Source organism: Mastigoproctus giganteus, chromosome 4 (genome assembly GCF_048544385.1).
Source record: "Mastigoproctus giganteus isolate SK-2022 chromosome 4, ASM4854438v1, whole genome shotgun sequence".
Lineage (NCBI taxonomy): Eukaryota > Metazoa > Arthropoda > Arachnida > Uropygi > Thelyphonidae > Mastigoproctus > Mastigoproctus giganteus.
Genome location: NC_143578.1, coordinates 240,008,037 through 240,034,486, shown reverse-complemented (window position 1 = coordinate 240,034,486; position 26,450 = coordinate 240,008,037). Strand labels below are relative to the sequence as shown.

Genomic DNA, 26,450 nt, shown 5'->3' with positions numbered 1-26,450 from the left:
TCAGCCATCTTGTTTCAAGTTGGCTGAGGAAAATTTGGTTTTAGCTGCAGCGAAAAATTTATTTAATAACTGGGAAGCTTCAAGCTTAATTAAACAAAAATAAAAAGAAAAAATTAACATATCAACCGGAAATTAGCTATTAGTTATTCAGTTAGGCGTTATTGGTGTTGGTGCATTGTGCAAATGAACCAGTTTCAGGTTAACTTCAACAATACACCACGATACTGAACTTACCAACTGAATTTCTGTTTTTTTTTTGTAATTTTAATGCATATATGCATAAAAATAATAACTGAGTATGAATCTATTAAGTCCACTTTATAGTTTATTAGCAGAATGGTTGAAAACCAAATTTATTGCTGGAGCACCTTCTGAAACACGACGTCTAAAATTAATTACATTCTACGCTTAAAATGTGAAATTTCTAGACTTAACTTTTGATCCTTTACAGGAGCACGTTCGAAAGCACAAGAACTTCAGCTACAAAGTGTCAGGGATTCAATTAGCCAGCTTTAAATTGGTTCTCCACCACTTTCATACTGGATTAAATTTGATTACACTTCAATATAAGACTCTTACCCATGGATCTTTGGGACATGGAGCACTGGATAAACGTAGCGCTAAAGGGAGGAAACTCGTTTCCCAATAAACGGTTTAGGGGTCACCCCCCCGCCTCCCTTACCACTGGTTTTAAATTGGCAAACAAAATTACGCGAAGGGACAGCTCGTGCAATCTCTGCGAAGAAGTAGGAGGAGGTAAACTTCTCCAGTGCACCGTGTAGTAAAGATCCATGGATAAGATTTTCCACCGAAGTTTAATCTTAAATTTCTCTATCACTCTATTTACATCGCTTTTCTGTGGAACTGGCAGAAAAAGGAATTTAAAAATATATTAATTCTAATAAAGTGCGATTATTGGAAACATAATAAATCATGGCGAACCTGGTATTTTGGCGAATGACGATAGAACGTGCTCTCCATTGTGAGATAATATATCCGGGCTCGAGCCAAGTTGTTTCTAAAAATAAGAACCAGCTTTATTAGTATCTTATAAGAATTTCTTAAAAGAATTTCTAGAAATGACTTTCAATTTATTATTGTGTTATATGAAATAAGAGGGAATATCATTAATTCCGTTGTAATTTTATTTTGTGTTTGTCGCCATAGTTACGTGCATATACAATGGCCACCTCTGCGCTTTATATTAATAATAATTAATATTGTTTAAATTAACAATAAATTAATTAATTTATAATTCTTAATTTTAACAATTATATTCAATTAATTAAATGTAATTATTAAATAAATGAAATAACTTTATTTAATTAATTAGTAATCGAATAAGCCTAAATGACAGTTATATTACAATATAAATTTTTAATTAATTGATAATTAATAATTAAATTTATTTTTGTAATATAATGTTAAAATGAACTAATTAAATTTTAATATTAGATTACAAAAATTAAATAAACAATCAACAAAATAAAATAATTATTAAATTGTATGGAATTACGAGGGCTATGTCGTTTTTTTGTGGATCATAGAATTTAAACTATTTATAAAAATACATATTGGCATATTTCCACTGACGTATTCTGCAACCATCTATCCTAAATTTGAATTTATGCCCCCACATGTGCATAGTCTAAACAAGAGGACGAGTCCCATCAGCACTAGGCTTGCTCAATCTCTTCAAAGCCTTAAAGACGTCAATTAGATCGCCTCTCAGGTTCCTTGCCTCCATATAAGCCCTTCTTGGACAGTGCACCCCTTTATTTCCTTGACCAATCTCGTTACCCTTCTCTGTACCCCCAACAGTAGCTCTTCATCCTTCCTAAAGGGTGGTCTCCAGACCTCTACAAAGTACTCAAAGCGTAGCCTGACCATTGCCTTATACAAAGAGATAATCACCTCCTTATCCGTGTTAGCAAAATTCCTGTATATCATTGACAATACCCCATGTCTTTCCCTGGCAACCTGTCTGCACTGCTCAGAAAACTTCATATCTGTTTGCACAATTACTCCCAGGTCTTTTTAATTTTCTACTATCCTATTTGTTGTACCACACAGTTGGTACGTCTCTCTGGGGTTATTGCTACCCATATGCAGCACTTTGCATTTGTCAATATTAAACTTCAGTTACCACCTCTCAGCCCATCTGCCCAACTTTTCAGATCCTGTTGCAGTAGCACACTGTCATTACTGTCATTAACAACCTTGCCAACCTTTGTATCATCTGTATACTTGGACATTAAGCCTGATATACCTTCATCATTATCATTAATAAATACAGCAGACAACAATGGATCCAACATATAACCCTGGTAGATACCACTAATAACGTTATTCCGCCAAGAGCAGCGTCCATTGATTACCAGTCTCTGTCTTCTCTCACTCAACCACTCTTTCATCCATTGTAGCAACTTTCCTTTTAATCCCATACTGCTCCAATTTGTACAGCAGTCTTCCACGTGCAACAGTATCAAAAGCTTTCCTGAAATCCAAGTATATGATATCAAAATTATTTTCTGCATCCAGTTCCTTTGTGCCACGTCATAGTATCCAATCAAATTTGTCAGGCAAGACTTTCTCTAAATAAACCCATGCTGCGTCTGAATAATTATTACTATAGTCTTGTCTAGGTGATCTTTCCATGCTTCTTTAACCAGTGACTCCATTATTCTTCCAGGAACAGAAGTTAAAGTAACAGGTCTGTAGTTACTCATGTCACCATTTGATCCCCTTTGTGAATTGGGGATACATCTGCACATCTACACTGTGCTGCCACTTTATTAAGTACACCCCTGCCGTGCATACAAATGGTTTGTCCCACAATATTGCAGGTCACATGCCCACAGTTGTGGATATAAATGCAGCAGAACAACCTTTCTATTATCAGTTAAGCGTACAAACCGTAGCAAGAATGGGGAAAAAGAGTGCTATCGAGAATGATGCAACGAACAGAAAACATCCTCTCAACGGCACTCCTGTGGAAGAAAATCGCTTGTTGACGAGAGAAGCCAGAGGAGGATGGCTAGAATTGTGCAAGCGAACAGACGGGCCACAATGTCGCACATCACGTCAGAATACAACTTTGGTGCGCAGAACAAAATATCACAACGGACCACTAGTTGCACTTTGTCGCGAATGGACTACAACAGCCGACAGCCACATCGCGTACCTTTGTTATCAGTGAAGAACAAGAAAGCACGCCTCTTGTGGGTACAGCAACGCCAGCACTGGACTATAGAGGGTTGGAAAACAGTTGCTTGGTCTGACGAGTCGAAGTTCCTGATGCATCATGAGGATGGAAGGTTCAGAATTTGGCGAAAACAACATGAAACCATTGGACCCGTCATGTCTGACGACTACTGTGCAAGGTGGTGGGGGCAGTGATATGGTGTGGGGAATGTTTTCTTGGCACACGTTGGGTCCGTTGATACCCATAGATTCACGTCTGAATGCCACATCGTACCTAAACATCGTTGCTGACCAAGTGCATCCGTTCATGTTGACAGTTTATCTTGTCATTTAGTCAGATTTTTACTTCCAGCGGGATAATGCGCTGGTGCACAAAGCCCGAATCACTATGGAATGGTTCCAGGAACATGACAATGACTTTTCATTTATGCAGTGGCCCACTCAATCCCTGAATCTCAAACCTATTGAACATCTTTCTAGGATGAGCTGGAAAGAGCTGTTCGCTGCAGTTCTACACCTCCGTCGAATCTCAAGGAACTGCGTGACACGCTCATGTCTGCTTGGTACTCCATTCCTGCACAACGTTTTCAGCATCTTGTTCAATCCATGCCTAGACGAATTCAGGCTGTTTTGAAGGCTAAAAGAGCTCAAGACGCTACTAGGTAGGTGTACCTAATAAAGTGGCAACACAGTATATGTTATGAGTATAATTAAAATTGGAGTTGTCTTGCTAATTTATTTTAACTGGAGATTATGTTAGTTTCAGCTTAAATATATCTTAAGATGGTTCAAGCAGAGACTTGGATGTCTTGGTCTTCCTCGGTTATGGAGATGATATTACTATTTAATCTAGTGATGTACAGGATTTGCTATTGATAGATGTGTAGAGATGTTCTAACACTATTTTTTAAAATTTTTATTTTGCAGATTGGGCAGTCTGCCTCCAATGGATGCATCATTTTGTACTATTCCGTTTGGGCTGCACCTAAGACGCCGGGAAGCGTCTTAGGTGCAACCCAAAACAAGAAATTCATACATGCATACATACATTGAAAAAGACAGAATTCATGGGACACCTGGTTCCTGGGCAAAGCGATGCAATCACCCGTCTGACTAGCGGACGAATCCACCGCTTGGCAGGTACACCGCATTACTGCATTCACGTAGACGCTAATTCGATGTGAATATGGATATATATATCGAGTTAAATGAAGTATTTACCATAGCCGAATGTAATTATGCAAATTAAACACTTATCTATGCATTATCTGTGTTACGTGCTACACTGTTTTGTGGATCATGCCTAAGAATTGATTTAAAAAAGATGAACAAGCAACGGAGACGCAATTTTTCATGTCTTTCATGCAACTTCGTGAGTTAAGCGACTTTGAAAGAGGTCCCGGTCACTCTATCGCTGAGGTGATACAGAAATTGCACTATTCCCGTTCGACAATATCAACAGTGTATCGGGAATACGCTATTTCCGGAATGATATATCATCGTGGGCAGCGCTGTTGGCGGGAGGAGAAAGGTGGTGAATGAACGGAGCAATCTGTCTTGCATGGTTTCAGTCAATCGGAGGGCGACAGTGGCACAAAGGACCTCACCGCCGACTTCAACGAGGGAGGTTCCAGATACGTCTCCAACAAGACCATCAGACCCACCAGAGTCCAATTGCTAACAGCACGACGCAGGACTCTGCTCCTCAACTGGGCGAAAGAACATCGCCACTGGACCTTGGACGATTGAAAACGAGTTTCCTAGTCCGATCAGTCCAGTTTCTAGTTATATAGAATGGACGAAAAGGGTGCGTTTCTGGTGGAAATCGCATGAAGCTATACATCCGTCATGATAACAAAGAACTGTTCAAGCAGGTGGATGGCCGGTAATGGTGTGGGGCGTGTTCAACAGGCACACGTTGGGACCTCTGATATGTCTAGACGGATCTCTGAACGGTCCAGGTTACGTGTCCATCCTTGCAGACAATCTGCATCCCTTCATGGTCATTGTGCACCCACAGGGCACTGCGCCTCCCCACAGAGCTGTGGTGACTAGAACATGGTTTGAAGAGCATTCCGCAGATTTTACCACCATGGAATGGCCTCCCTGTTCACGGGACATGAATCCCGTGGAACATCTTTGGGATGCTGTGGAAAGGCCCGTTCGAGCTTTGGATCCTTCACCCAGGAATGCGACGGAATTATGGACAGTGGTGCAGCAAGCATGGATGGAAATACTTGAGGAACGCTTTCGTGAACTAGTGGACTCAATGCCTCCCCTTGTGACTGCCCTTATCCGAGCGAAAGATGGGCTTACCTGTTTCTAGGTAGGTATCCCATGATTTCTGTCCACTCCATGTACATTATTAAAAAATATTATTACTTACGTTATATGTTCCCATGATTTTTTCTGCCATTTTCCCAATTCAGGAATCTGATTTATCTAGAAAAATTACCAGTATGCATGACTTACAACAAAGAATAATTTGCATGGTAGCTGAATTTTTACATCAATTCTAAAATACACAATATTGACATTTTTCCATTGTAATTTAGACAACGATATATTGAAGTTTAACCCACGAATTTTAAAGAATTTAACTCAGCGGTATAAAATTTCACAATTTATTTAACTTACGACACAAGATAAGTTTAAATAAACATTGAAACATAAAATAGTTATCATAAAATGATGCTTTCGAATCAGTCTGCACGTAGCACTGTAGTTCATCACCATCCTCCCCCACAGTGGGTGAAAAATGCCCGGTTAGAATTCCGTTAATGGCGCGGGGAGCTTTTTTCACTCCACTGAGTTAGTCGGTCTCAGGCGTAGATAACAAGTTTTTCCTTCTGAACCCGCGGTTTTTCATCCAGCAAATCAGGCAAATTGACAAGAGAACACGCAATTTACAGACGCAATACGGATTGTAAATGGGAGGAAATAGTGCAACTGTTTTTGTAAATTATAGGATTTTTAATTTGTATACAATGAAACCGACTGATGATGTTACCAACAGCAAATTCTAAATGGGAAGCATCCAAGGAATTAGTCTTGGAAGCTACTAGGCTTTTCATACCAACTAAGAAATACTCTTCAAGGTACAGCCTAAATGGATGTTGGATGAACTAATTAGACATGTGACAGAGAAGAAAACTGCATGCGATGTATAAATTACCAGAAACTTATGGTAGATATAAGCTGGTATGTAAACAAGTTACAAAGGAGGCCAGGCAAGCGAAGGCAGATTATGAGAAACCTTTGGCAAAGGATGCAAAGAAAAACAGCAAAGACTTCTTTACTTACGTAAACTCTAGAAGGAAGCTGATGAATCAGACTGGTCCACTCGATATCGATGGTTCGATTATTGATGATCCTCCTCAGGTTGCTGACGAACTCAATGAGTATTTTACATCTACATTCACACATGAGGAATTCTGTAGGAAAGTGGAGGACAGAAGCTTATAAAATTCTACCAGGGAGCTAAATGACTTTGTAATAACTGTGAACAAAGTGGAGGAGAAATTGTGGAAGTTAAACATAAGAAAGGCACCTGAGGCGGATGGGATCTATCCAGTTATATTAAAGGAGGCTCCGAAGGAAGTAAGCAAACCCTTAGTCATAATTATGATATCATCCTTGGATTCAGAGGGTTCCATGCGGACTCGAGATATCCAACTATATCCCAATTCACAAATGGGGATCAAAGGGCGACACATTTAATTACAGACCTGTTAGTTTAACTTGTGTTCCAGGGAAGATAACGGAGTCACTGGTTAAAGAAGTAATGCAGTATCTTCTAGACAATGCTGTAATTGTATATCAGACACACCATGGGTTTATTAAGGGGAAATCTTGTCTAACCAATCTGATTGGATACTACAAGGCTTCAGTTCTGCAAATTGCTGAACTAGACACCTGCGAGGTGTTTAAGTCTTTGAATGGATTGAACAGGCTCAATGCTAATGAAATTCTTCCTCTTGCTCAAACCACACACATGAGAGGGCACAAATTCATATTGGGTAAGGACGGTTGCCGAATAGATGTGCGGAAGTTTGCCTTCAGCCAACGGGTGGTTGATTGCTGGAAGAAACTTCCATCTGTTGTTGTGGAAGTGGATAGCCTGAATAAATTTTAGAAAGAAGTAGACAAATTATTGGAGGAAATGAATGGGTGAAATGGGAGGTGTATTTTTTGCTGATGCTGTATAAGCTTGCTTTCTTGCATCATTTCCCCCTGCTAATGCTAAAATGTTTGTCCCAATGAAAAGTTTCTACCATTATTATTTAATGGTAGGATTTAATCGTGAAATTTTTGATTTAATTTGCACATATGCCCGGAGTTAAAAACGAAGACTACCCTTCATTTCTGTCCCCAAAACTTAACTTGAATCTCTTCGTCCTTTAGTAGAATATATTTCCCTGTGCTGCTATTTCCTGTATCTAAGTAGAATAAGTACCCCAAATAAAGTGTAACTATGGGAACGGATGACGTATTAGTAAGTAAATCGCTAGTGTTAAATTACACTTTCAGATGCTTGCTTTCAGAGAAATTGGAGCTAAATTAACAGACCCGGCCAGTTTATCCAAAGAAAAGCATTTGCAGAACAATCGAAAATTCACGAATATTGGCTAAAAAATTGAAATCACTGGAATAGAGGACATTGCGTAATATTGTGCAACCAGCTGCCAGGTCTTACGTACTCAGAATGTAGGTGTGTTGTATTAAGGGTTGATCTACTGAAACTTATGTGATAATTTTACTTTTGCGCATGAAACCTTTGTCCAGTGTTCATTGTTCAGTGTCCAGTATGCCTTCCTCACAGAATGACAATCCTTTTACTTATTAATGTGAACTTGTGAGTTGTCAAGAGAAATTAATGTCAAAATAAAATCAAAGAAATAGCCTTTGCAAGAGGTACATGGGGATGTCACACTATATGGGTGGATGAAAACTAATTTAAGGGTTTCTGTGTACGTTGCAGGTGTTGGGTGTCATGAGGTATTTGTAAAGTTCCTGTATTCTTTGATCGGTTTGCCTGAGATCAATTAAATCGGCCACAAATTGACAAAAAGTCCATTAAAATTCCTGACGTCACTTACGTTTGTTTGCACTTGATATGGCTGTTCAGAAATTTTTCTTTGGTGCATCGACCAATTTGGTAATGGTGATCAAATTGATATGTACTACCCTCAAAAGTATTCTGACATTCATTCATTGTACAAAGCAGGAATAAGTTTAAAAGTGTTCAAGTAATAGCAGAGATCAACTTCCAAAGAGATTTAATTGCATCCTGCTACAAGAAACTGGTTGAAGGAGTCCCATGATGCTGTCACTGAGTACAAAGATTGGCCTACACCTTATTAATTTGTTCATTAAAACCCGTGTTATCCAAACTAGATGGTGTATGAATTTTACTCTAGGGTATCGTACTTTATGGTGTATTATATCAGAGTAAGGTACAAAGAATAATAAAAGAAACAATGAAATATGACGAATGCAAATTTTACTTACTTTTGAACGTCGGGGCCATGCAGAAGTATCCATGGTGGTTTCAAAAGAAGTTTTTCTGTACAAGGAATTGCAAGAAAATTACTAGAACATTCTGTTGGTCATATATCTAACGAATAAATTTTTTGCGAGTGCAGACAATGCCACTTACTTGCATGGGACTCTACACAGTGATCGACAGAAATCTTGCGTTTCGTTGGAGACCAGTTCAGCGCATTCCCTTTTCTCTAAAAGACAAAGAGAGAGATTATTGGTCCAAATGCACATTTGTCTTTTCTATTAATTCCTAATTCTGCAAAACCTGGCTGATATAAATTAAGCTGGTTGTTCATACCTGGTTCGATCTCATCATCATCCCATGGAAGATCATCAAAGAACAAACTGAGGTCATCCGTGACGTAGTCACATTTGCTTAGCTGTAGGGACTGCGAACATTCTGCAGTACACATCTAAAGAAAGAAACCATTTATTAACATCTAAATCCTCTCAATCCTGAATTTTTTGTGAAGATAATATTGAAAACAAACCTTACTTACTCTTGTACTCAAAGTACGATCGTGAAGTTTATCCCACGGGAGGGAATTATAGTCAGTGCAATTGCTGCTGTAGGGAAGAGGCAACATTTCAATTTGAGTCTGGAAGAAAAGAAAATAGGATCAGTAACAGTTAATCGAAGTGGAAAATTCATTAGCCAAAGGACAAGTTCATCAAGCCAGACTTTGACCAGGTGTTCTGTTTGTTGTGATTTCCAAAACGATCCCACGAAACGGGGTTGCTTTAGTAGCGATTTATCACGTTTCTTCGGTAATCAGAAACGAACGAAATGTGATCGGTTACCTTGGAAACTCAGGTCAGATTTATGCAGCTGGACTGTGACCAGAATAACAAGGAACGCTGCGGGAAATAGCGAGTCACGTGATGTCGCAGCCATAATGAAAGGAATTATATAATAAATTAATAATACATCTATTAATCTACTAAAGCTGTATGGGTAAAGGTCACCTGCATTCTATGAGTGAAGGTTGCTAATAATAACCATTTTAATGCTTACCTTTTTTAAAGCAATGTTATAGGCAAAACCAGGCTTCATCTGTATCCCTTCTGCAAATGGTTCTGGATAGACATCGGGGGTGTGAAATGCAATTAATATGCTCGGGTCCCTGGAAGGTTCGAGGTATTCGGCTGCCTCAATATTCACGACTAGCAGCAAGTCTGTAAGAAGAAGAAAGATCATTATTGTCGAGATAATGAGAAGAAACAGAGCCTCACAGTAAGAACTGAAAGTTAATTGTTTACACCTGAAAACTTCAGCTGTAGAGCCCAAATATACACAGCTCGACAAAATTAACAGAACAAAATGTTTTTCGTGAATATTTTATTGTGAACGGTGTTGCCGAAGACGAATATTTGATATAATAGGCGTCCTGGCATGAAAATTCGATTATCCAATATAAATTGAACTACCACCATACAGAGCCGCACGTTATGCAAATTATTCATGCCTATAGAAAGACTGGTTGCGAACTACACCCCTACATTCCCGTTTTTTGGCTTGCTCAGTGAGAAAGCCGCATCTCCAGTGCTGAGGTTGGCAAGTCATCGTCCTTTAGAATCTTTAGATGATTCTTTGAGATGGCGGCCATTGGAAGACTTGAAGCCGGGCAGTCGTAGGCGGAGGTGGCACGTTGGCTTACTGTGTTGTGTCACGCAGTGCCGTCTCGGCACTATGGAAGCAGAATCATCCCCGTTCTACCCAGACCGGGTGGAAAAGGCCCGGGTTAAAATCCCATTCGATGATGCGAGGAACTTTAATAGGCTTTTTTTCACTCCGTGGCTGAGTTAGTCGGTCTTGGGCGTAGATAGCAAGGTTTTCCCCCAAAAACGTTCAGAAAAACAGGCAAATCGACCAGACAAGTAACGCAATTTACAGACAAAATAAACACATGGGTTTATAAAAAAATTACCGGGTGACCCTAATGTAATAGTTAGTTATGGAAGCAGTTTCAGGAAACAGGAACCATTACAAGAAGAGCTAGCCAAGGTCGCCCGAGGCTTATGTCGAACAGAAGAGACCGTTATCTGGCTCTAACAGCAAGACGGAACCCTACAATATCCTGTCGTCAACTGTTTTTTCAAGTTATCGCGGCCAAAGGTGAAAAGATTTCCAACCGAACTGTGTTAATAAGGTTCAATTCAAGTGGATTCTACGCAAGGAAGCCAGTGGTCTGTATCCCATTAACCCCAAACCACGGCACAGAGCTTGTCGAAACTGGTACCATGAACATTTGACTTGGATCCCTGACAAATGGGATAAGTTCTGTTCTCTGAGTCCCGTTTTAGCCGACAAACGGATCGTAGACGTTATTTCATCTGGAGACAACGAGGAATGCGGTACCTTCCCTCCAACATCAGAGAAAAGTATACTTACGGTGGAGGCGAGGTTCTCGTGTTGTACCACAATAATAATCAACGGCCGGATCCCTCTTCATGTTTTTGATAGCGGTCCAGCGCAGAAGTACCTAGAATCAATACTCGAACCCCATGTGCGACATTTTAGGGGTGCAGTTGGTCCAGATTTTCTTTTCATGTCCGAAAAGGCCAGTGCACATAGGTGGTGGAGCAATACCTTGAAACTGAAGATATCCAACAAATTCCGTGGCCAGAACGATCACTAAACTTAAATCCTATCGAACATGTGCGTCCCTTGGGTGTCGAATTGCACTCCAATGGCCAACTTTTCAGTCAACTGGTGAGTTAAAGTTCGGACTGGTGGAAGAATGGGATTTATTGTTACAGAATCTTATAGATACCCTTTTTATCGAGTATGGTTCACCGCTATCAGTCCTGTTCAGCTGTTGGAGGGATCATACACCGTACTGATGTTGCGTGACCATTTTGTTCGAACTTCTTGTATCGACTTGTGTAATTCTTATACAACCCCTATACATGTCCCTTATACTTGTCAGAAGTTTCTCGCTGTCTCTTCATTTTATCGTTATTCTATGGTACACCACCAAATTTAACAGTACACCAGTAAAATTAACAGAACACGTTTTCAACGTGCTCTGTTAATTTTTTCAAGCAGTGTATATTTCATATATGTATGTATTTCTTGTATAATCAGCGTCCTCTCCACACAGCCCCTGTGGGTAGAATCGCTGTCCTCCCTTAGCGGATGGAAAAGACCTGAGTTCGAGTCCCGTCGATGAGGAATGTTTATGGGTGTTTTTAGCGTGGCTGAGTTTGTCAGGCAAAGGTAGCATGGTTTTCTCCAAAAATTCCGGTTTTTTCACTTCGTGGCTGAGTTAGTCAGTCACTGGCGTAAAAAAATAAAGTTACACCCACAAGTCTCGAGACATTAAGAGAATACACATGATCGAATTCTTTGAGATCACTGGGTGAAGAATATGACCTCTTGATTATGAGATTGATGCTTCTGTTTTCAAGAACCATATGCATGCGATCACGGCTACAGATTTACAACTCCAGCTACCTCAGCTTGCGAGTGTTCTGTCAATAACCATCTACCAATGTGAACCTCTCAGACATCTATTTTTCCCAAACAAAACTTAATTAGATCCATAATTAACAGGAAAATGAATGCTTTTATAGTAGGAGAACTATAACCACCCTGATTTGCATTTTGAGATTAAAATCTCGTTCTGACGCCATATTCAAAATGATCGTGTTAAATTACACCAGGACTTTAAATCTCGTTAAAAATAGTTAATGAGTGGAGAAAACTCAGTTAAAAATTAAGGGAGTCTCAACTACAGAAAGTGAGGGTGACCCTAAACTCGGGAAACTAGAAGTATTATGTATTGCACAAATCATGTAAGATAAATGACGTTTTCTGAAAACGAGAAAAGTAATTTAAAACTTATGTAACAGATAGTGAAGTGCATTTACCTGATTGAATATCAACACGAGTTGTAATTTAAGATGGGGATGACCGAAGTGGAGTAAATTCGGAGCAGAGGCTTCTTTAGGTTGACGAGTGACGAGATCTATGACAAATTCATGTAGATGAGTTGGTAGGGAGGGCTGATCCGATTTTAAGAAAGGTGATACTGCGGTACTTCCTTTTCCTAATCTTAAGAAAAGAAAATATCGTTTCCTCTAAGATTAAGAAGAAGGATATCTCCTGGTACGATATTTTCTTTAAGGAAATATCCTGCCACATAGGTTGCATTTTCATATGTCATAATTTACTGCGCGAATCAGCTGCGTTCAAACTTCCCAAGTGTTGAACTTTGTTGCTTGAGTTCATACAGAGTCTTAAACTGTGGTCTTTGAAATCCAATGATAATGAAGTTGCTTTCTTTGACACGAACTCGTCATTATATACTGGAAGTTGACCTCAGAGTAATTACAGACTGCTATCTGATAGTCACTCACTTTGCTTATATTTGGTAGGCTACCCTGAACTTCAACATACTTGTTCCATTTTGTTTGCAAACAATTTTTTGTCCTGCCCATCAAAGAACGCAGAAACAGCAGACTTCAGTTCATAATCATCAGCAAAGCGACGTCCACGTAGGTTTTTCTAGGGGTGTCGAAACAGGACACTGAGGACTAGATCCGGCCTGTAAGGCGGATGGATAAGTTCTGTAAAGTCATTGTCTCTCGCAGCAGTAACAGCATGCAACCTGCACATTGGTGCATTGCCCCGAAGAAGCAGCACACCTCTGGAAAGTTTTCCATGGTGTTTCACCTTTATGTCATTCTTTAGGTTGTACAATAGGGGGACATACGTAGACAGCTCCAGTGGCTGTCTGCTTCTGTTCCAAGTAGAGTTGAATGTACACAATTCCCTTAGCATCCCAAAAAATGGTGGCCATAATCTTGCCAGCTGAAGGTTGGTTCCGAAATTTTTTGGGCGGGGGAGAATCCTTGTGCATCCATTGCATTCATCCTTGCTTGATCTCTGGATCCCAGTGATGAACCCATGTTTCATCACCCGTAACAATTCTGGAGATGAAAGCTGAGGATCCCATCCATAAAGCTCTAAATTCTCTTCACAACACCATACTCTGAATTCCTTCTGCACGGGGGTTAGAAATCTGGGGACCTACCTTGCACTGATCTTAGTCATCGCCAAATATTAATGGAGGATGGTTATAACTGTTCTCTCAGATGTGTCACATTCGCTATAGATTTGGGACACCTTTAAACATCTGTCATTCAGCACAGCGGTGTCCGCAGCTTGGCACATTCCAGGAGTGGTTGCTGTCACAGGCCTTCCTCGACGTGGATCACCTTCGATGGACTCTCTACCCCCTTTTGAATTGTTTTGACCAGAGGTTCACTTGGTACTCTGAAGGTGCACTGTTGGCATACACCACTATCACCCTTTAATGAATGGCCTTTGGCCCATTTCCTTCTTTGGTGAGAAAATTGATGGTTGAATGATACTCCAATTTCAGCAAATCCATAATTTGATATAGGTGCCTTCCTTCTTTTTGTTGTAGCAGCACAAACTAAAAACTTAATGCGATCAAAATTAGTATTATTCAAGATGGGCAGGAACATGATAAATCATGAGTCATTGAAAAATAACAATGGAAAGTACCTCAGGTAGATAATTTATTGAACGCCCCTCGTAAATTTAATTTGAAAAAGGATGGTCGCAGGATATATGTGCGAAATTTTTTTTTTTTTTTGTTTTGGAAGATAATTGCAGAAATTCCTTTTCAGGAACCGCTATCCAGTGACAATGTACAAAGGATTAAGATTTCATTAATGTTTGTGATAAGCTGGTCATCATTAGAGAATGGAATGAAGATGTTAGTATCGAGGCCAGTATTTTGAATTATAGGAATTCAAAATCCATATGAAGAGGAAAAGAGAGGTGTTATTTAAGGGCGCCCTAATATTAAAAAAGGTAATCAATTCATTAATTGCAAATTCATTAAATTGTTTAATTTATTATTTACATATGTGTGCCCAGAACCTAAGGAACAAATACAAAAAACGTAAATAAATCAAAATTCTTTAACGATTAATGATGCGGTTTCTGGAACAATCCTCTTGTCTCAAATGTTTAAAGTACCACGGCAGGTTAAAGAACTAATGCATCATGGAGAATAAGTTAAAGAAAATGGGCATGTGTTGCGTGTCTTCCCAGTATCCGTCAACGCCACGAAGAGGTGGGCCACATCTCTGCAATTCATCAAAGATTAGGATCCGCTGATGTAGCAGAGTCGTGGATAGCAGGAACAGATGATGAAGCTGGGTCCAAAGCAACAAGATGATAGAAGCAGAGGCAGGGACAAGTTGGTTTTATTTTGAAAAGACTCGCTATGCAAAGTATTGCGGATATGGGAAATACTCCTTGGATCGTTGAAAAGTAAGTTCAGATCCGAGTTGTGAAATTCCAGTCTCTTCTTCTGACTCTGCTTCTAGAGGACAGTAGTATGATTGTGAATGCAGAGTTTTGGCGCAGAATGATAATGGTGCGACAGTAGCAGTCGGTGCGTATGTGACATTTCAACGGTTCTCAAGATCCCCAGGTTGACGATTAGTAGTGTGAACAGCAAATTGAAGCAGCCTGGGTTTGAAGAAACGAGTGGAAAATTTCCGAAGCTGATGGAACGTTACAGGTGGGCCCCTGCAAACAAAAAATCGTTTGTTGGGAACGCAGGTCGACGTTGTCGCAGCACTCACACGAGTTCTCAGTGAGATGTGTAACGTCAGCACCGGTGGAGTTTGAAGGACACAACATGATATGTGGTACCACGATCGTGTAGCCGTTCACAAGCCACTAATCACCCCGAAAAATGACAGACACCGTCTAACTTGGTGCCATTCTTGGTCTGTAGACCAATGGAAGGCTAGGCTGTGTGGTTTGGATGACCAGTCACAGTGCATGTTCTAGCATTCCGACGGTCATGCCTGGTGGTAGATGTCCGGAGAAAGGTACCGCTGGACTGTATCGTCTTGGCAATGAAGTTTGACGGAGGCAGCGTAATGGTCTGGAGCTGTTTTTTATGGTTTGGTCCAGGACCATTGGTTGCTTTGGATAAAACCATGAACGCTGAGGAGGTCTGTCTAGACGTTCTGCGCAGAAATGCGTTATCTACGTCGGCAACACGTTGGGAAAGGCCCATCAGCAGAACAACGCTCTATGTCATACTACTCGCGTTCCGACTGGTTTGAGAACAGGAGCGTCGAAAAAAAGTTAAACTGGCCAGCCCAGCGCCCTAACCACTGTTCTAGAGAGAATCTCCGAAATGATTTGGATCCTCTGATGATTGTGAGAAGAAACTGCCTCCCCCCCAAAAAAACAAGAGGTAAACTTTCCACCTCTTTGAAAGCGGATAGGTGGAAAATATCAGAGGATATTTACAAAAATCTGGTGGAGATTGTTTCACGTAGATTAGAGACTATTATAAAGGTTTTGGCACGTGTTTTTGCTGTAAATAAAGAATATTTGTAAATATGCAGGTACATGTGTATTCTGATATTAATGGTAGGACAGTGTATAAACCCAGGAAAAACCCCTTACAAAATGATTTTTTGAATAACAAAGTTAACCTGAGGCAAGCATTTTGAATAACTAATCTTTGGCCTTGTTTTGTTTTTAGGGCGATCTCGATGTGCACGTACCCAGCAATCCAATACAACCCAAAGATGCTCGATAGGGTTCAGATCAGGATGGACTCTGGGTTGGCCAAATCCACCTTTACCATACACATGCCACAAACCACTCTGTTATGACCCACCACAGCAGTATGGCATGGCATGGCACGTTGTCCTGCTGATACAGGTATGGGCCTTTCCCGAAGTATTGCCATAATGTTGGAAGTGCATAATTGTCCAGGCTGTCCTGGTATTGCACAGCATTCATGGTTTTGTCGATAACGACTAATGGGCTCAAGCCAAACTATGAAAGGAGCCCCATACCATGGCACTGCCTCCACCAAACTTCATTTTTGGGAGGATATAATTAGAAAGGAACTGTTCTCCTGGAATTCGCCACACCCAGGAACGGCCATCAGACTGGTAGACTGGTAAAGTGCGAACCACGACTCGTCCGTCTATAGGACTGTTTTCCACTGCTCTACAGTCCAGGATTCGTGCTAGCGTCTAGCATTTGTTGAGGTGATCAATTCTGTTGAGCTGTTGAGGTAATTCTGTTGAATGTGTCATATTGCATGCCCACTCTTGCAATTGGCTGTTCAAAGGCCAGTATGCATATTTATAACAGGTTCTCTGACGTGTTGTATGCATAGGACCTATTTCACCAAATATCTCGTGTCATGTAAAGATTATGGAGTCTGGGGAAATATTTTAAGAATATTTTGCAGTAATTTATGTTAAATTCAATAGAATAAGTTTTGAAAAGTATTAATCAATCGTTTCTTCTTACTCACCACTCACTTCCTGCCATACGTCAGACTCAGTAGCTTTGAGCACCGCACCACTTTCGTCGATTGGGGAGAAGGTGAAACAGTTGCCAAGATCAGGATCGTAGAAGTACTTGAACTGCCTAAAAACGCAAAATAAAGTATCGAAGTTTGCCAAATTGAATCTTAAGGAAAACTCTTATTTTAAATAGTCAAACTACATTTTGGTCTCGCTGTGGAAGTTCACGTATTGAGGGTTAAGAGTGCTGGCTCCATTCGATAACAAAGATTTTTTTTGGTGTTCAGGTCCAAAGATCACACACACTTCTGAAAACAGCGGCCTTTCATCCAGCAAAACATGCAAACCTACAACACGATACGCGTTGTTTACAGAAACAATATACGCTCGTGGCCTTAACTGCCTTGGCACTTATTATAAAACTAAGAATTGCGCTTGTTTATATTCGTGAATTTCTATGCAGGAGAGAATGAAGAAATAATTCAACATCCTCAATAACGGAACATGGAAAACAGAAAAATGCATTCAATTATTACGCTGGCTGTTAGTTCCCCAATAATTCGATAGATGTCGCCATTTTGTTGGCCACGATTCAGTACCTGGAATAAAGATACCAAAGACCAATTTTCTGCAATTTTAATAGATTTTTATGAAATTTTTGTCAAAAAAAGTCTTTAGAAAAATTTGGAAGATGAATGAGGACACTATAGAAAGACTCGCTAACTATAATACGCGAGAAACATGTTTTTATTATTATTATAATTAATCTCCTGTGAACATAACCCATAGTTCTGTTTGGGTTTTAATACGAACACAACGCTTGTTTAGAACTGGGCTTTTCTTACACCGTGACAGAGTTAGCTGGTCTCGAGAGAGAGTTGTACGTTTCTTTGTCCCATTTTTAGACATTATATTCATCTCAGCCTCTGTCTCTAACTCTAAGAGATCCACAAGGAAAATCGTTTCGCTGATTTCAAACATTTTTTTACCAAATTTTATTAATATTTCAATGCCATTAATTTTAACTGGATCGGAGATATAATTACATTTATTCTATATTTAATAATAGTAGCACTTTCTTTCAATCCAGTGTGCAATTATGCGATTTCAGCAAAATATGAAATGGAGGTTGTCATTGATAAATGGTTGAAAAATTCAACAAAAATATTAAGTTGTTTTTATTATTCTTACCTGATACACTCCACTCCTTCGAGGGATGGTTGTCCCTTAAATACACAAGAGATGAAGATATCTTTCTGATCGTGCCCTAGAGATTTTCTCACTTCCAGATTGCCTTCTTGCAGAATCTGCATCTGAATGTCCATGATCTCCTTGTCTGACAATGCCTTATAAAAAAGAAAAAAAACAGTTATAAAGATGTTCAAACACTTTAAACTCCAAGTTTTAAAAGCGACAATTTGTTTATTGACTCTGTAATATTGAGAAAACCCACAGTTTTTGGCACATCAATAACTTAGACCATATTGCGCCATTGTGTATTATGCCTGTACATTTCGGCAGCTCAGTGAAAATGGGTCCCTTCATTACCAGTACAATAATACCCCATCCAAGAGAGTGAGCAGCAGCCCTCGTATGTTGGTACGATTGCCGTCCTCTTCAGACTGGGTTGAAGAGACCTGAGTTCCTGAGTTCGAGTCCCTTCAATGACGTGAGAATTTTTACAGGCCTTTTTCACAACGGTGGCTGAATTAGCCGGTTTCAGGCTAGGTCTCAGGCTTTGTCTTCCCAAAGAGAAAATCGACCACAGAACAGACGCAATTTACAGGCAATAAACGCGAGCAATATGGCCTTAGTCGCTGATGCCCCTAAAACCCTACTACTACAACAAAAACAACAGGGAACAGTCAGAAACTTGCTAAATTACACCTTTCTACCGTTAGAAAACAATATTTGAAACGACATTTAAAGGTACAGCATTCCTGCCAAGTAATTTAGCAATACCAGGAAAAGCCTCTTGGTTGTGGGTGTTTTAGTTACTCGAAAGGTGAAGTTTTCCATTCAAAGTTGAAAGAAGCGATTGTCACTTCCATGAACAGTAAATATTTTATTTCCTATGATTTCATTTCGTTATTGATCTGAAGATACTGAGCTAAGTCTGGCATTCAAAAGATGTCTAAAACTTTTCTTAAGAAGGGTCGTTCTTAATCCGCTAATGCTGTCATGTTCGCCTTAAATACTATCATGAGTATATTCTGCTTGATGTCTTCGATCTTAATAATTTGCTATTCTTATAAAAATCAGATATTTCTTCGAATACGTACGCTTTTCAATACATCAAAATCGGAATCACATACTCTCATGTCAGGCGAGAGAAGCTGACGTTTTAAAATTCAAGATCTTTAAACAAATGAATTCTTTTATCCAATTTTCCAATTTGCAGATTGAACTAATGTTCCTGGAGCCGCTGTACAGAAGATACTATACTACTACTAACACTTTAAAGTATGGATTAAGTAGAGATATCCTCTTTTATGAAACCTGTGAAAAGGAGAGGTCTGAAAAGCGAGTCAAAATTCATCTATGATCCTTGAATACACCCTTATCCACCATTAAAAACTTTCAAGTACCAGATGTGAAATGCGTCAACAGTAAAATCATTCGTGGTTCATCTATTTTCTCGAAACCATTTTGTTTCATTTTGATTACTGATTCGAGCAAAGGTTGTCCACAATTTGAAATTCATTCCTATGAATCTTATTGGTAAACAAGAAGGGCTGTTATAACATTTTTCTTTTCTCTCTTTAATAGATTGTCTGTTTCCAATGATGTCAAATCCTTTTTCTGTTTATACTCCAAGAATACTAAATAAGATATGACGGGTTCCGTTCACAAGACAAAGAGATTGCTAAATATCTAAGATTCCCTATTGGTTAAACAAACCTGTAAGAGCTTATCTTCCATCAGTACCAGCGGTACTCGTTGGAAAGATTTATGGCCATACTGGAGATCATCCGGTTCAACTATATCGTATTGTGTAAAAAAAAAATATTTCCAAAGTCACCACCGGAGGATTGCAGTGCTGATAGCACGGATGGATGATGGTGATGACAATGCATTTTGGAAATATAACAGCACCAACTCAGTAATTCAATAATAAGTTTTTATTGGACAGTTAAATGTTAATTGAAACCGATGGCAATTGTGGTATGATAAACTTACCTCCATCTCTGTGAGATTTGCGGGACAACGCTTTGGATAAAGCTTGCAATACTGGGACTTACGTATTCTGAAAAGGATATAAGAAAAGAATAAATATGTTTTGTTACATTAATAAACTAAATTTTAAAATTTATTTAATCTTATTCTTCTGTTATGAGGAAGAATTATTTGAATATTGTCTTGCCTGTTCGAGTTACAAAGGGTGATTGAAGGAAATTCGAGGGTTCCCGCATTGTGGACTTGAACTTCTACTATGGTGGGATATTGGAAAAATTGCACCAGGAAGCTGCCTATCTGATAGAAGAAGCCGGTGAGGGCAGCTATGAATATAACGCACCACAGGAGTCTTCTCTTTATCGACTTGGCCTCTGCGATACGGTTCACTCCACTCACCGAAGAAGATGCAAACAGATCTCTACAGTACGCGGACACACTTTTGTCTTCATCACTGCCCTCATCTCGACGGCAATGTTGGTGTCTGAAGCGTCCGTGGACTGGACACGTTAGTTTGGAGGCGTCGTATATTTTGATTACTTTTGGCATGTCTTGAAAGGTGGCAGGATTGAAAGATGGGTCCTTGGATTCTTTGTCAGTCGCCGGATGGATCGGAAAACGCATCTGTCAACGAGGACACATCAGGGGGCCTTTGTTTCAAGGGGTGTCTGCAAAGAAATTCAATTCGAATAAAATCTATAAAAATGTCATCGTAATGATCCATATGATTTATTACTTGCATCTCATTCTGAAATCTCTCCTCGTGTACATTATTTTTTTAATAAAACGATATTGTTATTTAGAATGTGGTCAAAGGAAACTGAGACCATGCGGCGCCAATACATGGTGTCTGTAAATCGCGTTTATTCTATGGAGAGTTTCGTGTTTTTCAAGATGAAAACCCACCTCTGTGAGGAAAGAAAGAAAACAATTCAGTCCTTCACCGAAGCGTAAAAAAATTCTTAAAACTTTCCCCCCCCCATTCAGGCAAGAACTATTTCTTAATTTTTTGCCCTGCCCCATTCCTGGCAATTTTTCTCCAGAGATTTATTTTTGAGAAATCTAACTACAGTGTGAATATTTCTCAAGGAAACAAAGGCGAAACAAGTGATGTAAGCCAAATATTATGACTCCATTGAGAAGGAGAAAGTATTATTGGCCTCCCACAGAGCGATTCATATTGATTTGCTATTATGTTTCCAGTACCAGCAGCTCTGTGTCACACACTCCATCATTAAGAGAAAATGTCGCCCTAAATTATCTACTTCGAGGGTCGGTTTAAATATTTAAGAGACCCGAAATGTAGGGCAGTACTTTAAAGAAATGAGTGCGATTGCTTTTGGAACTACAAAAGTCTCAGATTCAGAGAAAGAAATTGTACTTCACAATGGTAAATAAATATAGGATATGAATTCAAGGTTTTGAAAATGTGTGTTCAGTGCTCTCATTATTGACACATTTACAGGGTTGGACAAAATAATGGAAACACCTCTGATAAGAGTTACAGGTATGCACTATATGGTGTTGAGTCACCTTTTGCTTTTAAAACAGCTTGCATGCTACGCGGAATAGATTCAAATAAATCTTCAACTGTCTTACGAGGAATATTGGACCATTCTTCATGGAGAAACGTTTTATGCTCCTTTGAGTGATGAAGGAGGAGGAGGCAATCAACTCCTCGCTCTCTTCTCCAAATATGCCCACAGCAGCCCAGTAAGGTTTAAGTGTGTTGATTGTACACGCTGTTGAAGATGCTTAGCCTCAGTTTCATGTTCCTGAAACCAAGATTGGACACATCTAGCTGCGTATTGGAGCGTTATCACCCCGAAACCATGGTTCTGGGAAACAAATTTTAACCCTGGGATGATCCTGGTTACTCATCATATGAAGGTAATCAGTGGCAGTAATTCACCCTTTCAGATTGGTGATAGGAGCTGAAGAACACCAAGATAGGACCTAAAGACTACCAAGATATTGATATTACTTAAAGAATACTAAGTTATTGCTGCCCAAACCATTGTCATCCTCCACCATGTTTAACAATTGACACAGACTGTCACGATGATGCGGTTCCTTTGACATCGAACCGTAACCTCTCCCTGATGTTGGAAAAAAGTGTGAATGATGATTCGTCTGAAAATATGACGCTTCCAATCATCAAACATCCAGTTTTGTGCTCCTTACACCATCACAACCTCCTTCTAGCATTGCCAGCAGTAACGAGTAGAGTTGAAAATAGCGGCTCTGCCATAAATTCCAGCTTTATGAAATTTTTGAACAGGCTGAAGCCATTTAACACAAACAAATGGCTCGTTGTTCTCTCTAAGGGTGCTGTTTGCAAGGGACGTGTGGGACTAAACCTCACGTGAGAGGATGTGGGAAGATGACAAGCGATTATCTCACCTCTTGACCCTGCTCGTTGGCGACTTGTTGGAAGAGATGCATTAGGAAGGAGACAGGATAAGTTTAGAACAGCTTAAGAATTAATTATAATGTAAACCCAGCTTGCTTTCTAAAAATTTGGTGTGCGAGAACCTGTCAGGTGCCCTGCCACCATTTTTACAACTATCCGATGGCATGGCACGTGAAAAAAAAAAAAACCCTAAAACGTTTTCCAACAATAACATTGGCATCTGTCAAGTGTTTTTTTGCTACAAACGGGGCCCTCGTGGGTAGCACAGTTAGTAGAAAACCATACCGGGTAGAAAAGACCTGAGTTCCATTCCCATCGATGACGTGAGGAATTTTTATGGGTCTTTTTCACAACGTGGCTGAGCTAGTTGGTCTCCGGCGAGGGTAGCATGGTTTTTTTTCTCCCAGAAACTCGGGTTTTTCGTCCAGCAAACAGAAACTTGATCACGAAGCACTCGCAGTTTACAGACTTATTATATACAGCGCAATATGATTGAACTTTCTAATGCACCTAAACCTTACAACAACAACAACATTGGGAAAGCGAACGAGTCGGAAGCAAAAGAAAACAAATCAGATTGGACCCACGCATAATAGGTGTGGAGGAGGCTACTCTGTGCAATTTCGTCTATAAATCTCAGTAATTCGCATTGAGACCCCGCCAGAGATGGAAGAATTGTGAGTGAGGGTGCTCAGGATGAATTAGCGATAATCAAATTACAGATGATCTTTTTATTAGAAAAACATTCGACCCTAAAGGCAATTAAGGCTTTCGGAGTTAACAGCATATATACCCTGTAATTTTGACGAAGGAGGCCAGAGTGCATTGAACCGTTAAGGTTAATTATGAGAGCACTATTGGACTCGGAAGAGATTTCTGTGGACTGGAGAATTGCAAAAATATGGTTAATACGCGAAGACCGAAGTGGGCAACTACAGAGTCAGTCTGATTTCAGTAATAGTAAGCAAAATCATGGAGGCAACGATCAAGAGTGCGATTCAGTGACATTTAATAAAATTCTTAAGCATACGTGGTGCAGTTTGTCTGCCCTTGCACCAATAAATCAAACAAACAACAACAATAGTTTTTCTGAAGAAAATAATGATGCGAGTACTCATGGATACGAGAATTAATTTCAACATTGTTTATTTGGATTTTAGCAAAACATTTGACTGCACAAGAAGTTACAATATTAGCTGGAAAGATTCGGTTTACTGGTAAGATTTTAAGATGGATCGCAGATTGGTTACAGAGTAGGAGTTAGAATATTGTGATCGATGGTTGCTCTTCGATTCTTGGACCATTATTGTACTGGTTCTCATAAATGACTTGGTCGAAGAGATACAGGACTAATATTGAAATTTACAGTTAAATGAAGATTACAAGAGTAGTTAATGATCACTGCTAAGCAGTGCCTGTTTCTTTTTCAGGATTACTTGAACACGCTTCGTGGATGATCGGAAAATGGAAACTATGTTTTAATGCAGAAAAACGAAAGGTGGTACACTTGGGGAACAGCTTGTTTTATTCCCTAACCAAAACTTAAAAAAAGACATCGAGTTTCTTAGTGGAAAAAAACCCGATAAAGGGCTGTCATTAACTGGAATCGAACCTGGGGCTGTTCTATTCGGTTTGTGGAGAGAACGATGATTATAACTTGCCAGGACTGATTGGGTTTGGGTTTTATTGGAGCATTAGCTACTGAGGGCTGCAAGGACTGAAAACTAAGGGGGGGGGAATTAACAAGAATCATGCTTTGGCAGGCCTTAAAATGATGCAAAAATTACTGCTATGCATAAACCCATAAATAAACAGTGACAGTCCTTATTAGACAGGACATAACTCAAAGTTTCATCTGCACATGAGAGCTGTGTGGTATTGGCGAAGTCCTGCAAGAGCCATTCATCCAGAATCATATTTCAAACAGAACAGAGCCCTGCGGGCAGCCTCTGGTGAGTTGGCGGGTGATACTATGAAATTTTGTTCCATTGGTAACTTTTCTGTTAGAGAAGTAATCTGCAAGACATTTGAAGATGTTGAAGGAGCAGCCAGATATTCTGGCTCGCCGCAGGATCCGTCAAAAGTTCCATTAAAATCTATAAAAAGCGCCAGTACGTAACGGGCATCAGAATTATCTGCTAGCTGAGTGGTTTTCAGCTGTGCATCAATAGTTGAACACCCCTGCTTGAAGAAAAACTGGACTGAGGAGGCGATTCCTTTTGGTTTTATAGACAGACTGAAGACGGATGAGAAGTAACTTCTCAAATACTTTTCCTAATATTGGCAATAGAGCAATTGGACGGTATGCTTTGGCTGTACCAGTGGGATAATTTGGATCTTTGGGTAAAAGCCTGAGGTTGGCGCGTTTCCAACGTGTAGGAAAGGAGCCTTCATTAAGACGCGTGTTGAACAGATGTACTAGAACATCGAGTGCAACAGAACAAAAGTGTTTGATGCACTCCTCCTCGATGAGGTCCAGTCCGGGAGCTTTTCCATTTTTGATTTTATTTATGGCTAATGCAACCTCCTCTTCAGTAAAGGGTTCTTCTGTGGCCGAGGGCAAGTAGCCTTGATTCTCACTGATGACGTTTCTGTGTACTTCGGTGTCAAGATCACGATTGTCTTTGGAGATTATAGCATCTAGAATCTTGTTCATTGTCTCCTCCCAGGAAAGCGTCTTCGAGGAGCCTTCAGAACTGATAGAATTTGTGATATGCGTGGACCCCACTTTGTTCCTTATGAGCTTGTGAACCAAACCCCAATGGTTTTATTGCCTTCAGTCTCCACCGGGGCACACCAGGAACTTTGTTTGAAATGATAAATTTTGTTCGTGTGTTCTCTCTGGTTTGCATTGTATCTTTCCTTGTACTGTGCTACTGTTTGAGGTGGGGACCCATGTGAGGACCAGCCTAGAAAAAACTCTTTCTTGATGAATTAATTGTTTTCTGATTCTGGTAGATACTTCTATGATCCAATTTTGGCGATCACGAGCCCTAATTTTAGTGGAGAATTGGATCTTGATTTCACTGGATGCATCCTCCTTCTCCATGGTCTCATAAAGATTCCTGTTGTAGATTTCATTAATTAAGTCATCCTTCTGAATAGAGCTTTCTACATCAAATACTATCAAGCTGGGCCTCTGAAGCTTGGGAATCTCGAAGATAAGACTAGTATCCACTTCATTCCCGCAGGAGTTTATCTTTTCTAAGTCAGATTAAAACTGAAGATACCAACGACTGCCGTGGCCGGTAGGATCAGCTGACTTAAATTCGATCGAGCATGAGAGCGGGAAGCCCTTGGGCGTTGCATTCCACGGCGACAGTCAGCTCCTCGGTCACTTGGTGAGTTAAAGTGTTGCAAGAATAGGATTTGTTGCCACAGAATCTTATGAAAACCCGTATATGGAGCATGGTTCACTGCTTTTCTGGCTTGTTTAGCCGTTGGCGGGGATTATATGCATTCTGTTGTCATGTGACCATAGTTTCGATCACCTTTTATCCATTTCTGTAATGTCACCTTTTTGGTAAATCTTACGCAACCCCTATAACTATCCCTTTTCTTGCTGTCTCCTCATTTAATCTTTATTGTAAATTCGTGTGTTTTCTGGTGATTTGCTTGTTTTGCTATACGAAAAAATTCAAACTTATACAAAAAAGAAAATTTTCTGTCCACGCCTGAGACCGATTAACTCGGCCACGGAGTGAAAAAGCCCATTAAAGTTCCTCGCGTCATTGAGAGGATTCAAACACGAGCTTTTTCCACCGGGTGTGGGGAGGATGGTGAC

General features: G+C 39.9%; 1 protein-coding gene across 1 annotated transcript; it reads right to left on the bottom strand.

Annotated features, from left to right (window-relative positions):
- On the bottom strand, positions 1-20,877 carry LOC150087553 (FMRFamide-activated amiloride-sensitive sodium channel-like). Its single transcript, XM_090372532.1, has 9 exons — positions 20,444-20,877; positions 20,260-20,326; positions 18,271-18,425; positions 17,088-17,203; positions 9,764-9,924; positions 9,249-9,347; positions 9,047-9,161; positions 683-864; positions 1-84 (listed from the first exon to the last, which is right to left on the bottom strand). The coding sequence occupies exons 1-9, from the start codon at positions 20,875-20,877 to the stop codon at positions 1-3; spliced, it is 1,413 nt and encodes a 470-aa protein (XP_090228658.1).
- Positions 20,878-26,450: the final 5,573 nt, after the last annotated feature.

Coding starts and splice junctions, on each gene's coding strand:
- LOC150087553 (XM_090372532.1), bottom strand. CDS start 20,877: ATGCGTTTTCCGATCCATCCGGCGACTGACAAAGAATCCAAGGACCCA. Junction 18,426..20,259: donor CAAATCTCACAGAGATGGAG/GTAAGTTTATCA, acceptor CTTTTTTATAAG/GCATTGTCAGACAAGGAGAT. Junction 865..9,046: donor TGATGATGAGATCGAACCAG/GTATGAACAACC, acceptor TTTTTCTGCCAG/TTCCACAGAAAAGCGATGTA.